Here is a 12,243-nt window from a genome sequence, read left to right as displayed (position 1 = left end):
AAAATTGCACCACATTATTTATAGCAGGAAATCTGAATCATAAACACATTTCAACATGAGATTAATGGTGACCCTTTCATCTCACATTCATCACAGAAACTCCTGAGCAGACAAATACAAAACAATAAGACAACTCACAAAGGCCTCCGATAGCTTGTTGGTCTCTCTCGTTCAAACTCATCCTCCTTCTCTGAGTCTTCGGAGGACGAAGAGGACAGGTCATCACGCCTCATGTCATCGTGCTGGAAGGGAAGTGCGGGTGAGAAGACAGCAGGGGTGCCGGGGGCACTGAAAACTGAGTGCTGGCCCTCGATAACGGATGGAGAATGAAGGTGAAGGTGATGATGAGGATGGGATGGCTCATCAACAGTGATTGACAACAGGTCCCCCTCTGTCTCTTCAGGAAACTTCAGTGAAGGACAGAGAATCAAACTCAGAAAGAGGACAATTTGTATGTGTTCCTACTTAGAGACATCAATCCAACAATCTTGAAGATGTAGCTGATGTCTTAAGTAGGAATCTAGCCATGGATTTACACCTTTGGAGGAGGTAGTGTTCTGTAGATTGGACCACACTGATCCCAAATTATTTTCTTTCCATTACTTCTGACATTCAGGGTTAAATGGTAAAAATCAAATCTCTTAGCTGAGTTTAAAATTAGATTTTTGTGTGTGTCCACTGACAGAACACTACCAGCCTTCAACTGTTCATCAAGAAGCTGAAAGGTCATGCACTTTCTGTGAGGAGGAATGACCGTGTCAGACAAGGAGGAACATGAGGATGAAGTGACACCTCTATAGGAACAAAAGGTGAAACACACCGTCAAAAGGGTGAACACAGAAAACTCCCAAGAAAGTCTATAAATATGTCTGTGTTTAACAAAAGCTGAAGAGAAAGCCTTGTCAAAAGTAGCAACAGATCCCCAAGACAGGTACAGACAGAGGCTGGCTGCTGCTGAACAACAGCTCAAGTGTACATGTTAAAAATGTTTGACAACCGCATCTAAGACTGGTACAGAGTCGAGACCAGTCAGACGGCCAAACCAACAACAACATTTGGCCTTATCCATTATTTTTACTGCAACATGGCATTAATCAATACAATCAGTCTTGTGATGATTGAAGGCACGGTGACATCATTTACACCCAAAGAGTTGTGTATAGATTTCTTAATATTCAGTCAGGGCACAAGGCAAATAAATCCAGTTCCAACAACTATTTTGTGTAAAGTCTGTTCACAAGTAGGTTTTTGGTCAACATTTGTTTAGAAACATTCTGAGTCCCCTGCAGTGTCCTGGCCTGGCAAGTGCATAGTGAGGACAAGAAGACATAGTTCCCAAGAAACAGCAGAGCAAATGATCTCCACAAAGATCTCACCCTGTAATTTTTTTACACTTTGGTTTATGTATGGATGAAACAAAAAGAGATGTAAGTAGTCAGTTGGTAATGCTGTGACGTGCTGTCAGGTCCAGTCTTTATGCTAAGCTAAGCTAATCAGCTCTTGGCTTAAACCTCATAGGGAACAGATGGGTATGGCAGGGATATCGATCCTCTCATCTAACTTTTGAAAAGAAAGCAAAACAGCACATTTCCCTCCATGTCCAGCTGTTTGCAGTTTAGACATGCTTAAAAATAGTCATTTATAAAAATATGCATCTTCATAAAACATTGTGCTTATTTTAAACAAATATGACAATTCCTTAAAACTCAGCTCTGCTTAACTGTTCTCTGAAATATGACCATTAAAGTGCGTTTTGGGGAGAAAGTAATGCTGCTTAGGGTTGGAATCAAGCAAAACGCCAATGAGGCATATAGCTGAGGTTATAGGAAACTCTTATTCTGTTTATGTTAATCCTATCAAATATATTGTATTTGTGATGTTAGATACTTAGACATAATTCCTTTGAAACTAAATTAGAGGATTTATAGTACTTAACATGACAGATAAATTATTTAAGTTTTTTGGCACTGTTAGGGGTAAAAAGGAGCCACTGTGACAAACAATAGCTGACAGATTGGTTCACAGGTCAACCATGCAAAGCTGTTAGAAATCAGTTGATATATTAGGATTGAAGAAAAGCTGATGGATTTTATATGTAGTTTCAAGACAGGATGAGAGTGTGTAGCAGCATAATTCATTAAAATATTTCAGATATCAAGTCTGTTTTTATTATGGAAGCACATTACTTTGTGAAAACATGCTTCTTTTGAGGTAATGTAAATCAAAACAGAAACAAAACGGTATTTCCCAAAATCTGTGGATGATGGAATACCACAGGCATTTTATCAAGAGAGAAGTAATAAAGACTAATGAAAGTATAAATCCAGGTGATCTGTCTGCACCAGGAATAAATCACAGTGTAACTTGGAACACAAAGAGCAGGATTATGCAAATGAACAGACTGTTGTTCAATGTAATAAAACACTGTTGTGCTTCTACACACACAAGTTCTATGTCATCATCCTGTTGTGATTTTGCATATTTAAAATCCAATCAGAACTGCCAAGGTAATCACAGAGGAGAAGAGAAAACAAGTAGTATTTTGCTGGATTTGGTTAGGTATTTTAATTGTTAAATTTAATCTTTGGAACTATATACCTTGAATACCTCTCCAGGACTGACAGGTGCATGTGCAGAGTCCAAAGCCTGATTATTAATCTTTAATTGAACAAAAGAGTTATTAAAAAAAAGCTAATTCAAAATAGAAAAAAAAACATCCCTCGTCTTTGTCGTAACATAAAACATCTAGAATGGAAATCAATTACACTAACAAACATACATAGAAATGGAGAATGGGCTGATGTAATGATCGAACTGTCAACATAAAATGGCACAAAATGATCACTGTCTCAAATATTGATTTTAGTACAACAAGTCAATTGAAAGACTAAAAAGTTACACTACATGTGTTAAGCTATCCCTTTTCAGTGACACACAAAAGAAGTTGGTACAAGTAAGTTTACCGTGTCCTGGATGTTGAAGGTGACCCGCGGTCCAGGAGAAGATGCATCCACACGGACATCTGGTAAATCATCCATATCTCCGATTCTGGAACTAACAACACAGTAAAATGATGTCAACAAACACGGAAACATACTTAAAACAAGCAACTGACACTGGTGCAATTTACACTACTATATTTTTTGCTTCAGAAAAAAATGCTTGGAATCAAAATTTACTATTCATCTCATTTGTTAAAGCAGCATTTTTAGCTGTTCTATACTATCCAGACTCTCGTTTCAATATCATTACTACAGAAATTCTGAGATATCTACATAAGTACTATAAACAAATGCACTTCGACACTGCATTTGTGAGTCACCTATCACATCCTCTTTCTGAGGCTATTAATGGGAAATGTGTTTCACAAACATAACACCAGCAGCAGCGGTGTGAGACAGAGGTTATCTGGTCAGGTTTGTTTACAGTAAATGCTAGATGAAGCACTTTAATGGTGTCATTTGTATGATAATATGATATCAAGGAAAGTGGTTCCTGCTGCCCTGGGTTGCTACCTTTGTCTGTCCATCCTTTTTAAAGGTGGCCTGCCTGCTGCAGCTGAGATGCTTTTGGAACGGTTGTAGCTTGGTTTGTAGCCAAGACCCCACTTATCCTTTAGAGAGGCCGCCTGGGGAAGAACAAACGGTTAAAAACAGGTTCATAAAATTCCAAATGAGATCCACATTCTGGCATAACTTCGTATTATTTTAAGTGGTCAAACTTTTGTGGCAAATGCACTTCAACTCGAGGAATTAAAGACATAAGGATTCACTCTCATGCTGGAGCGGCGCAGTTTCTTTCGGACATCTCTCCTGATGTCGTTGACGGCCACAGACTCCAACTGCTGGTAGCGTTGGATTTCCTGGTTAATCGTGCCCTCACTGGCCCCCAATTTTCTGGGATCAAGATAGAGGATGCAGACAGTTATTGGTTTCCTTTAACTACAGTATTTCAGATAAAACAGAATCAGAATAAAAAGCATGAACACGCAGGAATCCTACTTGAGGTCGTCAATGACTCTGGCCTGCTCATTCAGCTCTCGGATGTCCACCACCCTCTTGGTGAACTTCCTACTACGAGCGTCAATCCCCTGATTCCCAATCACCATCTGCCTCCTGAGGTCAATTGTCTCCTGTTGAACCAAAGTAATGACACACATGCAAACACCTGTATCAGATAAAAATGTGGCAAACTTTCTGATCAGAGGGAAAAAAATCCACCAAGCAGCTGCTGCAAAAACGACTCATTATACCAAAAATTTGTTTGATTAAATTAGGTTATAGTGATTGACTGAATAAGAACAGTCTATTTGTAGATCAATCCACACACCAGGCACAATGTGATGAAAAAAGGAGACACCACCACCACCACCATCACCGATCCACTCAAATTGAAAGAGAAAAAATTAAAGCGCTATTGCCACAGGGGATAGTGTAACACTAATTTATTTAATTTCACCCATCACTGAAGATTAATGAGGAGGGCAGTGAAAGCAAATGCTAAGCAGCTCTATTCTGCATCATCATGCTATTTAGTTAAAGCATAAAATAGCACTGCTGAGCATTCAGGAATCCACACCCTTCATCTGTTAAATTCAAGCGACTGAGATATGGCCTTGCAAGTGATTTTGTCAGCCCAGAGAAGAGTTAACACCGTGGATGGCTACATACACAGGACCAGGAGACGGGTCTTTGGGACCGAGCACTGCGCGCTGGGAGGCTCGGTGATGCACAGTTTAAGTAGTCAGCAGGGACAGAAATGCTCTGGGGCCTGAGGCTGAGGCCCAGGATGTGGTTTACCAGACGCTTCTTAAAGGTCAGCCGAGGGCTGAACGGGCTCTCTGGACTCTGTAAACAACGGCAGGGTCACATGGATGGAGAGGTGGAAGAAGGACGACTTGGGTCAGACTTTACCTTTACCTGAAGCTTTGTTTAGCATGAGGTAGATCGGATTCATTCAAATGTACAGATGAAACAGCAAAGGAATAGTTTGAAATTTTCTGAAATGAAGAGTTCATTTGCAAAAACAGATAACTCCGTTTTATACATTTTCAGACAACTCATTTTTTATTGTTTACTTTAGATAATAATAACACTAATAATTTATTTATTCTATATTTTGTCATGTATTTTTCTACAGAGTCAAATCTTCAGTTTGATTGATATTATCTCAAGTAAACCATAAAATATAAAGTTTTCTGACAATTTATCAAAACAGAGTTCTCTGTTTTTGCAAATCAACTCTTCAGTTATTTCCTTTCCTACTGCTAATAAATGACAAGCCAGATACCACACTCATGTCTATTAAATATGAATCTACAAGCAGCAATAGCTGGTTAGTTTCGCACAAAGACTGTTCCAAATCTCAGACCTAAATCTCTAAAGCTCACAAATTAAAACATCTTCTTTGTTTGACCTGGGCCAAATCTTAAGAATAAAGACAACAATTTGCAGTTTCACTGGAGGGTTATATGATGTACTGTTTTAGCAAGGAGCCACGACCTCAGCCTCGTGAGGTTACGAAGCAACAGTGAAGAGCAATAACTAGCAGGCAATTTCAGGGGGAGTGTAGTAGGGAGATGACAGCTCTTTGTATAGCAAAACGGTAAAACTGCATCCCTCTTCGATCCCTTCTGTTCATCCTAGAAGCACAGAGTGTGCAGAGACAGAGGGATTGTTTAGCAGAACATGTTTGTCTAATCTGCCTGACTTATTAATCCCATATGACTGAGTTTTGTGCAAGTTAAAATGTTAGACTCTGACTTTGGTTCTGAACTGTGCTGTGCGTTGATAGATCTGTGGTGCTGTCCATGGGGGTGAAGCAAGGGATAGAAAATGTGCTTTTTTATCTCTGTCTGCTTTTCTATCAGCATGGTTTCATGTAGTCTATATACAATATCGAATGGTGTCACTTTCATGGTCAAAGTGATAAGTGGCAATGTATAGTCACAGAAAAGCCAGAGGATCACAGAAAAACACAGATTTTCACTGTGTGTACTTCAGATTTTTTTTTCTTGTGAGGAACAAGAAAAAACACCGTCTAAATGATTACCATCAGATGCATAAAATCTAAAGGTGTATTTTGTGACTACTTTAATACACAGTCATAAAAGACAGAAAGACAATAAGAGGATAAAATGCAATTGTAGAATGAAAATGCCATAGTTATGCTTAAGGCCTATTGTAACAATGTCCTTCAGGTGGTGTGTCTGTGTGTGTGTATGTGTTTGTGCTGGTTGGTGATGTGAGAGCAATGAGATGCTTCCATTGGACCATCCCTTTGTTAAAAAAGTAACAAAAGATCTACTGTTCATAAGCCCCCACATAGCCTAAACCCCTTTATAGGTAGATTCCCATCAGTTTCCTTGTTTCCAGTCTTTGTGCTAAGCTAAGCTAACCGGCTGCAGCCTTATTTACAATTGAAAGATAAGAGTGGTATTGATCTTCTCATCTTAACTGCTGCAGAAAAGACAATATTTCCAAATTTGCTGAACTATTCCTTTAGCTTGTTATATAATCACTAGTAGTAAACTCAACACTTCAAGATCACCACCTATGTCAAGAGCTTTTCTTCAATTATCTTCAAATCTAAGAAAAATTATTACAGATCGATTCTGAGATCGTCATAACAGACCTGACAAAGCAGAACACCTTATCTAACCACTGACAGGTGCATGTTTCTAATCACATTACACTGTATCATCGCAACTAATCTGAGAGGTTTGTTTAAATTATGAAACAAACAAACAGCACTCTTCCAAGTCAAGACTAAACTCTAGGATACAAATAAACTGATGAATGCCTAACCATGTGGATGGTGGGTGACATGGTGTCAGCTTCATCCTCATCTGAAAGGTCTCCCATGTTGACAGAGTTCAGGTCAGCAATGTCATCGACATCCTCCTCGCCCGTCAGTGACGTCAGTGTGTTGCCCAGAGCATTGAGGCGCTTGCCAATATTGGGATCCATGTGAACGTCTATCCCACACATTTTCCAAAGCACATTGAGAGTCCAGGTACCAGCACTGCTGCTTTCTGTTCAAAGGAAGAGGTAGCAGAGAGGGAGAAAAAAAGAAATCAAGGATGTGAATGAAATAAATGCAATAAATAATACAATTTTCAGACAGTTGTCTCATGCTTATTGTGCAGCTCAAGGGTATGATCCATATTTTATGGACTAGAGCATAGTTAGAAGAACTTGCCTGCAGAGGGTTGCCCTGTAGTCCTGGAACATACTTCATATGTACCATCAGGGACTACACCTGCATAATGAATACGTACACACCAGCAACAGAAAGTCAATATTTCAGAAGAGCTACATGCAGAGAAAATGACATCTCTCTTTTTCATGTCGGCAGCAGTTAAGACATCTGTTGTATCATAGCAGGCTCATGTAGAACATAGTAGTAGATTTGTGCTTAAAAGACAATTTTAAAGTCCCTGTACGGTTATTGAATAAGCTTCTAAAAATTCATCTCTATGTATCAAAGTAACATATTTGCAAGTTTTCTCCTATGAAAAAGCCCTTGATGACATAAACAGGCTTAGACAGAAATCTACACCTTCGTCTTCTTTAGGAATCGTCAATTTTTGAAGCCCTCTTCTCCACCCATCTCTCCACTGCCCAAGTGCAGCAGCTCATCTCCGACTCCGAATTATAAAATGACTTAACGCTAAGTTGTAATGCTGGAGTTATTAAGCCACATATTTTTGAATGCTAACATGGTCAACAAAATGGAATTTTACTGGAAGGGATCTTTAAATGTAAAAAAGTTGTAAATTTATGCATATGTTTTGAATATTTTCCATTTGTTATCCACTCAAATAATGCTTTTGGGATTTATTAATAGCAATTAAAGGCAAGTAAAATGAACCTTCAGCATATCTAAAGTCACATACACGCAGGTACTGGACCACTCACAAGCATTCATGACGAGGTCTCCCCTGACTTCGGGTTTCCAGTCGTCCCAGGAAGTCTCGAAGCCCTCAGCGAAGCGGATGCAAAAGTTCTTGAAGTGTCCTTTGCTTACCAAGGACTCAGAGGAGCAGGCGGTGATCAGCGTGCTCTCAATGGTCAGGACCAGAGCTGAGCCAGTGTCAAAATCTATGCTGTGATTGGCCTGGTGGAACGGCAAGGAGAGCAGTTACCTAAGACCCAAGGCTAAAAGGGTTGGTAAGAGGGTGAAGGGTGGCAGGAGCAGAAGAACCCACATCCATGTGTTTGGGAAAGGCAGAGTTAGCTGGTAACACTTCATTCTCCTGTACAGTTTAGCTGCTTTATCAATTGAATAAATTGATGATCGATGCAGTTATTTGCATGCGATTTAAATAATGAAACATTGACAGACTACTCCTCATCAAGCAATTGTAGTTCTGCAAAACTGCAAAGTCAGCAAATGACAAACTATTAGTAAGTGCTGCTTATATAAACGCACACCCGAGTGAAATGTTACCAAGCTTTTCAATTTGTTAGATGATGTATAATTGCAGAATTGGAAAAACCTGCGGCTATTACATGAATTTTTGGATTAAGTGCTGCACTGGTCCAAAAATAGCAGTATTATCATCATCTCAGTAATAACTGGAGGGGCATTAAAAATGCTTGCCTCCAGACTATTCAATTAGTTATTTTTATTACTTGGATGAAAATCAGACCACAATTTTTGAACAATCACTGCATGTATCCCAGTAATTTCCAAATGTCCACAAGTTCTCCCTTAAAGGTATAGAAAGAGCCCAGCATGTGCACCACAGCCCTGTCGTTCATGACCTTGTGTTGTGTGTTAAAATGTATACTATTTCATCGTACTCCAAAAAAAAATTCCATATCAGCAACAATGAAGCATCATACTGGAGGCCAACTGGCATAACCTCTTTGTAGTAACTACACACCTCAGACAACCTCAAACTTCATTAGATTTTTTGCCAGTTTTGTGGAGAAAACTGATTGATTGCAAAGTGACATGACCTGCCATTTTAAAACAACTGAAGCACTCGTGATGCATTGTACTTGTGACAGATTTGATGGAAGAGAATCACAGTAAGTAAGCCATTGTCCCACAACAAGCCATCACAAGAGATGTAATAAATTATAGGTTACTTTTCGAGCATTTTTATGCCGGCCTACTGATGTGCTGGCGCCAGCTTCAGAGTTGTAGCCCTCCGTAGCTGGTGCTTGTCCTCTCTATGGAAAAAAGTGTGACATAACTGCTGGTATATCTTCTATCTATGGACACAGTGCAAGTACAACAGGACAACTGATGTGGACTTAATATCAAGTGTTTCCCCTGGAAATGTTCCATTCCTGTGCAGGGGTGGTCATTTTTTTTTTCTTTCTGATCTTTTTATGCTGCAATAATATGCATACTTCAAAAGAATGATATGCTAAAAGAACATAATTTCCATTCAACATTTGACGACACAGATGTACATGAATGTTGTCACTGTTGAGGTGCCTAAGAGGGAGAATGAAGCTGGAAAGGTACACAGGTTTACAGCGGTGGTAGGGGAAACACTGATATCTGCATTGACAAGAGCAGTTCTTTTAGGATCATCATTAAATGGTTCTCAAGGCTATTAATCAGGGAAATGCATCCCCAAAAGTGATTAAAGTTGTAATTTTTTTAGTTAGAATTTTTGCTGAAAGTGTTTGTTTCACTTCAGTGAATAAATGACTACAACCAAATTGTTTTCATTATTGTTGAAAAAGAATGAATTTGTACTTTCTTTGCACTAAATTTTCTTAATTGGATTAAATTTGCTATTATATATCAAACAAGCAAAATATATGAATTTGGACATTTAAACCAAGAACTAAACATGTAAAAATAGGATTTGCGGCTACAGGAATAACCACAGAAGTTTAAAACAAACCATAGATGACTACCTGGGATGTGTTGGTAATTGGCAGGCAAATACCCAGGTCATTAACAGTCAGTTGCAGGAAGAGGGTGCTAAATGCTTGAGCAGAGGTCTGTTGTATGCCTGGCAGCTTGTCTACCACCTCTTTTGTGGCCACGTGGATGTCCTTGTTGAGGGCCAAGCGCTGCTCATTCCAGTTGTCATATGCCGCCTTGTAATTCAGCCAGAAGAGCACAGCTGCAAGGGGGTACAGAGGTGGAAAGAAAGAATAAAAAATTAGATCCTGAATGTCAGCTGAACAAGTTTTTTGAAGGTTTTGAAATGTCAAGGAACTGAAAAAGTCACAATGGGTTCGATGCAAAAATTCATCAATTCATTCAACTCTTTTTTGTGGTGTGCATATCAGATTCCATTCAATGAGACTCACCCTCTTCTAACAACCAGTGTTAAACAAGTAAAATGCAAAACAGCAATTATATAGTGTCAAAACAGAAAAACTCTGCTCTGTTTCTTCAGTGTCAACAAGAAAGATTAACAGAAAATGGAAATGTTGCTCCCACACAATAAAAATAACTGAACAGAACATGGTTTTGTGTCAGATATGGAATGATTGTTCATTTTTGCATTTTAAGGTTTGATAACTGTTTCAGAATATGATTCAAAAAGTGAGCTTTGGGTGACAGAACAGGCTTAAAAACATATTAATATACAGAGGTACCAACAAGACATGGCCAGAGTTTAACATTTGATATGAGATGTCATGTAGAGAAACAGAACCTCTGTCAAATGCCACTGGCTGGGCGAAAACGATTGGCCTGTTGAGAGTGATGAGAACAGCCTCTTTGTCTGAGGAGCTGCTGATTTCCTCCTGCAGAGCATTTCGCAAACCGATCCGAGTTCTGAAGTACGCCACCTGGTGGAAATCTGAGCCAGCTTCCTCATACACCTAAAAAAATGAAAGGAAGAAAGGGGGTCAGATGATGATCTCGCTTGATTAAACACACCAACAACAACATTTGGAAAGATGTTGATTCTGTGTCTATATCTGGTCTAAGATTCCCTTTCCAAGGAAAGCTATAACATAGTGAGAGGCTACTCTGTACCTGGTGTTTGACTATCTGTCCAAGGGCCAGGTGGAGATCAACCTGACATTTGCCAAAGAGTTTAAGGTAACTGCTGCTGCCACCGGGCTGAGCCTTGCACTGGATCCTGTTGGACAGCTCCAGCTCAATCAGACCTGTTTCAAAGCGCACAGCTCGCATAGAAGGAGTGGTAGCTGTCATTTGGATTCCCTGCAAACATGAAGATGTCACTCAGAAACCTCCTTGGGGCTTAACTGACACTCAAAATAAGACGAAAAACTTCAGAGAGTAAAACTTTGCGTGTTACTTAAAACAACACAAAATCTGGACCTGGTTGCTTCTCCCAGTGTGAATGACTTTGCATTTTTGAAACAAACTGAACATGAGATACCTTGAACAGGAGGCTGAGTGAATAAAGCAGAATTTTTGGCTTGTCTGCATCTGTTGAGGTGTCATGCTCATTCCACAATGGGATGGGCTGTTCTCCGCCTGCATCAATAGAAAGTCTAAAAGTCAACAACACAGTTCAGTTCACACAGACAGTAGAATGTGATAGAATGGGGTGAAATGGACTGCAGACAGATGTGAAAGTCCTAATATCTGCTGAGGTGTCCATTCCAACCATATTTAAACATTCCTTCTTGATGAGAATGCTTGTCATATACTAAACTGAAGGTTACACTATTATTCTTTACTTTAAAATAGCATAAGAAACCCAGTCATATCTCTGCTGAGCAAATGTATCGATCAAGTCGAGTAAGTTAAACAAATTACCATCAATACTATTGTGGAACTAACATGACTGGATTTGTGGCAGTGCCTTGGGCATTGTTTTGTGTGGAACGAAAAACGATTTTTCAGTGACTAAATCATCAGCTGCGGGCTATGGAATACTGTGGGGAACAGACAGATGTTTAAGATTAGATTAACTTTATTGATCCGAGTGGAAAGAAAAGGGAGAGAAAAGGGTAGAATTTTGGAGGCAGCTCTTGAGCCATTTGTGAATGCAGAAATGTATTAAGTATGTTGTGGTAGCATAAAAAGCAGTATAAAAAATGATACGTAGAAGTTACAGTACCTGACACCTTCTGAATGACCTCATTAACTTCCTTCATGAAAACCTTTTGCAGAAAGACCAGATGGTTGAGCAGGTCTGTAGTCAGGTTATGTTCAAATGAACCAATCTGTGCAGCAGAGAGGAAAGCGAAAATGAAGTCCAGTCAGTTATAAATAATTATGACAAACCACGACCTTAAAAATCCATCCATCCATTCTCGATACACCACTTTATCCTCACTAGGG

At 39.4% G+C, this 12,243-nt stretch overlaps 1 protein-coding gene across 1 annotated transcript in view; it reads right to left on the bottom strand.

The window, feature by feature from the left end:
* kiaa1109 (KIAA1109 ortholog) overlaps positions 1–12,243 on the bottom strand; it is a 103,104-nt gene that overhangs the window by 23,055 nt on the left and 67,806 nt on the right. Inside the window, 15 exon segments of the mRNA XM_051941604.1 lie at positions 139–407; positions 2,599–2,658; positions 2,964–3,054; positions 3,516–3,628; positions 3,773–3,896; positions 4,002–4,132; positions 6,807–7,033; positions 7,201–7,260; positions 7,920–8,118; positions 9,099–9,182; positions 9,885–10,096; positions 10,637–10,805; positions 10,963–11,151; positions 11,333–11,430; positions 12,020–12,125. Coding sequence (XP_051797564.1) covers positions 139–407; positions 2,599–2,658; positions 2,964–3,054; positions 3,516–3,628; positions 3,773–3,896; positions 4,002–4,132; positions 6,807–7,033; positions 7,201–7,260; positions 7,920–8,118; positions 9,099–9,182; positions 9,885–10,096; positions 10,637–10,805; positions 10,963–11,151; positions 11,333–11,430; positions 12,020–12,125 — 2,132 coding nt within the window.

Source organism: Acanthochromis polyacanthus, chromosome 1 (genome assembly GCF_021347895.1).
Source record: "Acanthochromis polyacanthus isolate Apoly-LR-REF ecotype Palm Island chromosome 1, KAUST_Apoly_ChrSc, whole genome shotgun sequence".
Taxonomy (NCBI): Eukaryota; Metazoa; Chordata; class Actinopteri; family Pomacentridae; genus Acanthochromis; species Acanthochromis polyacanthus.
This window is presented reverse-complemented; position numbering and strand designations above follow the sequence as displayed.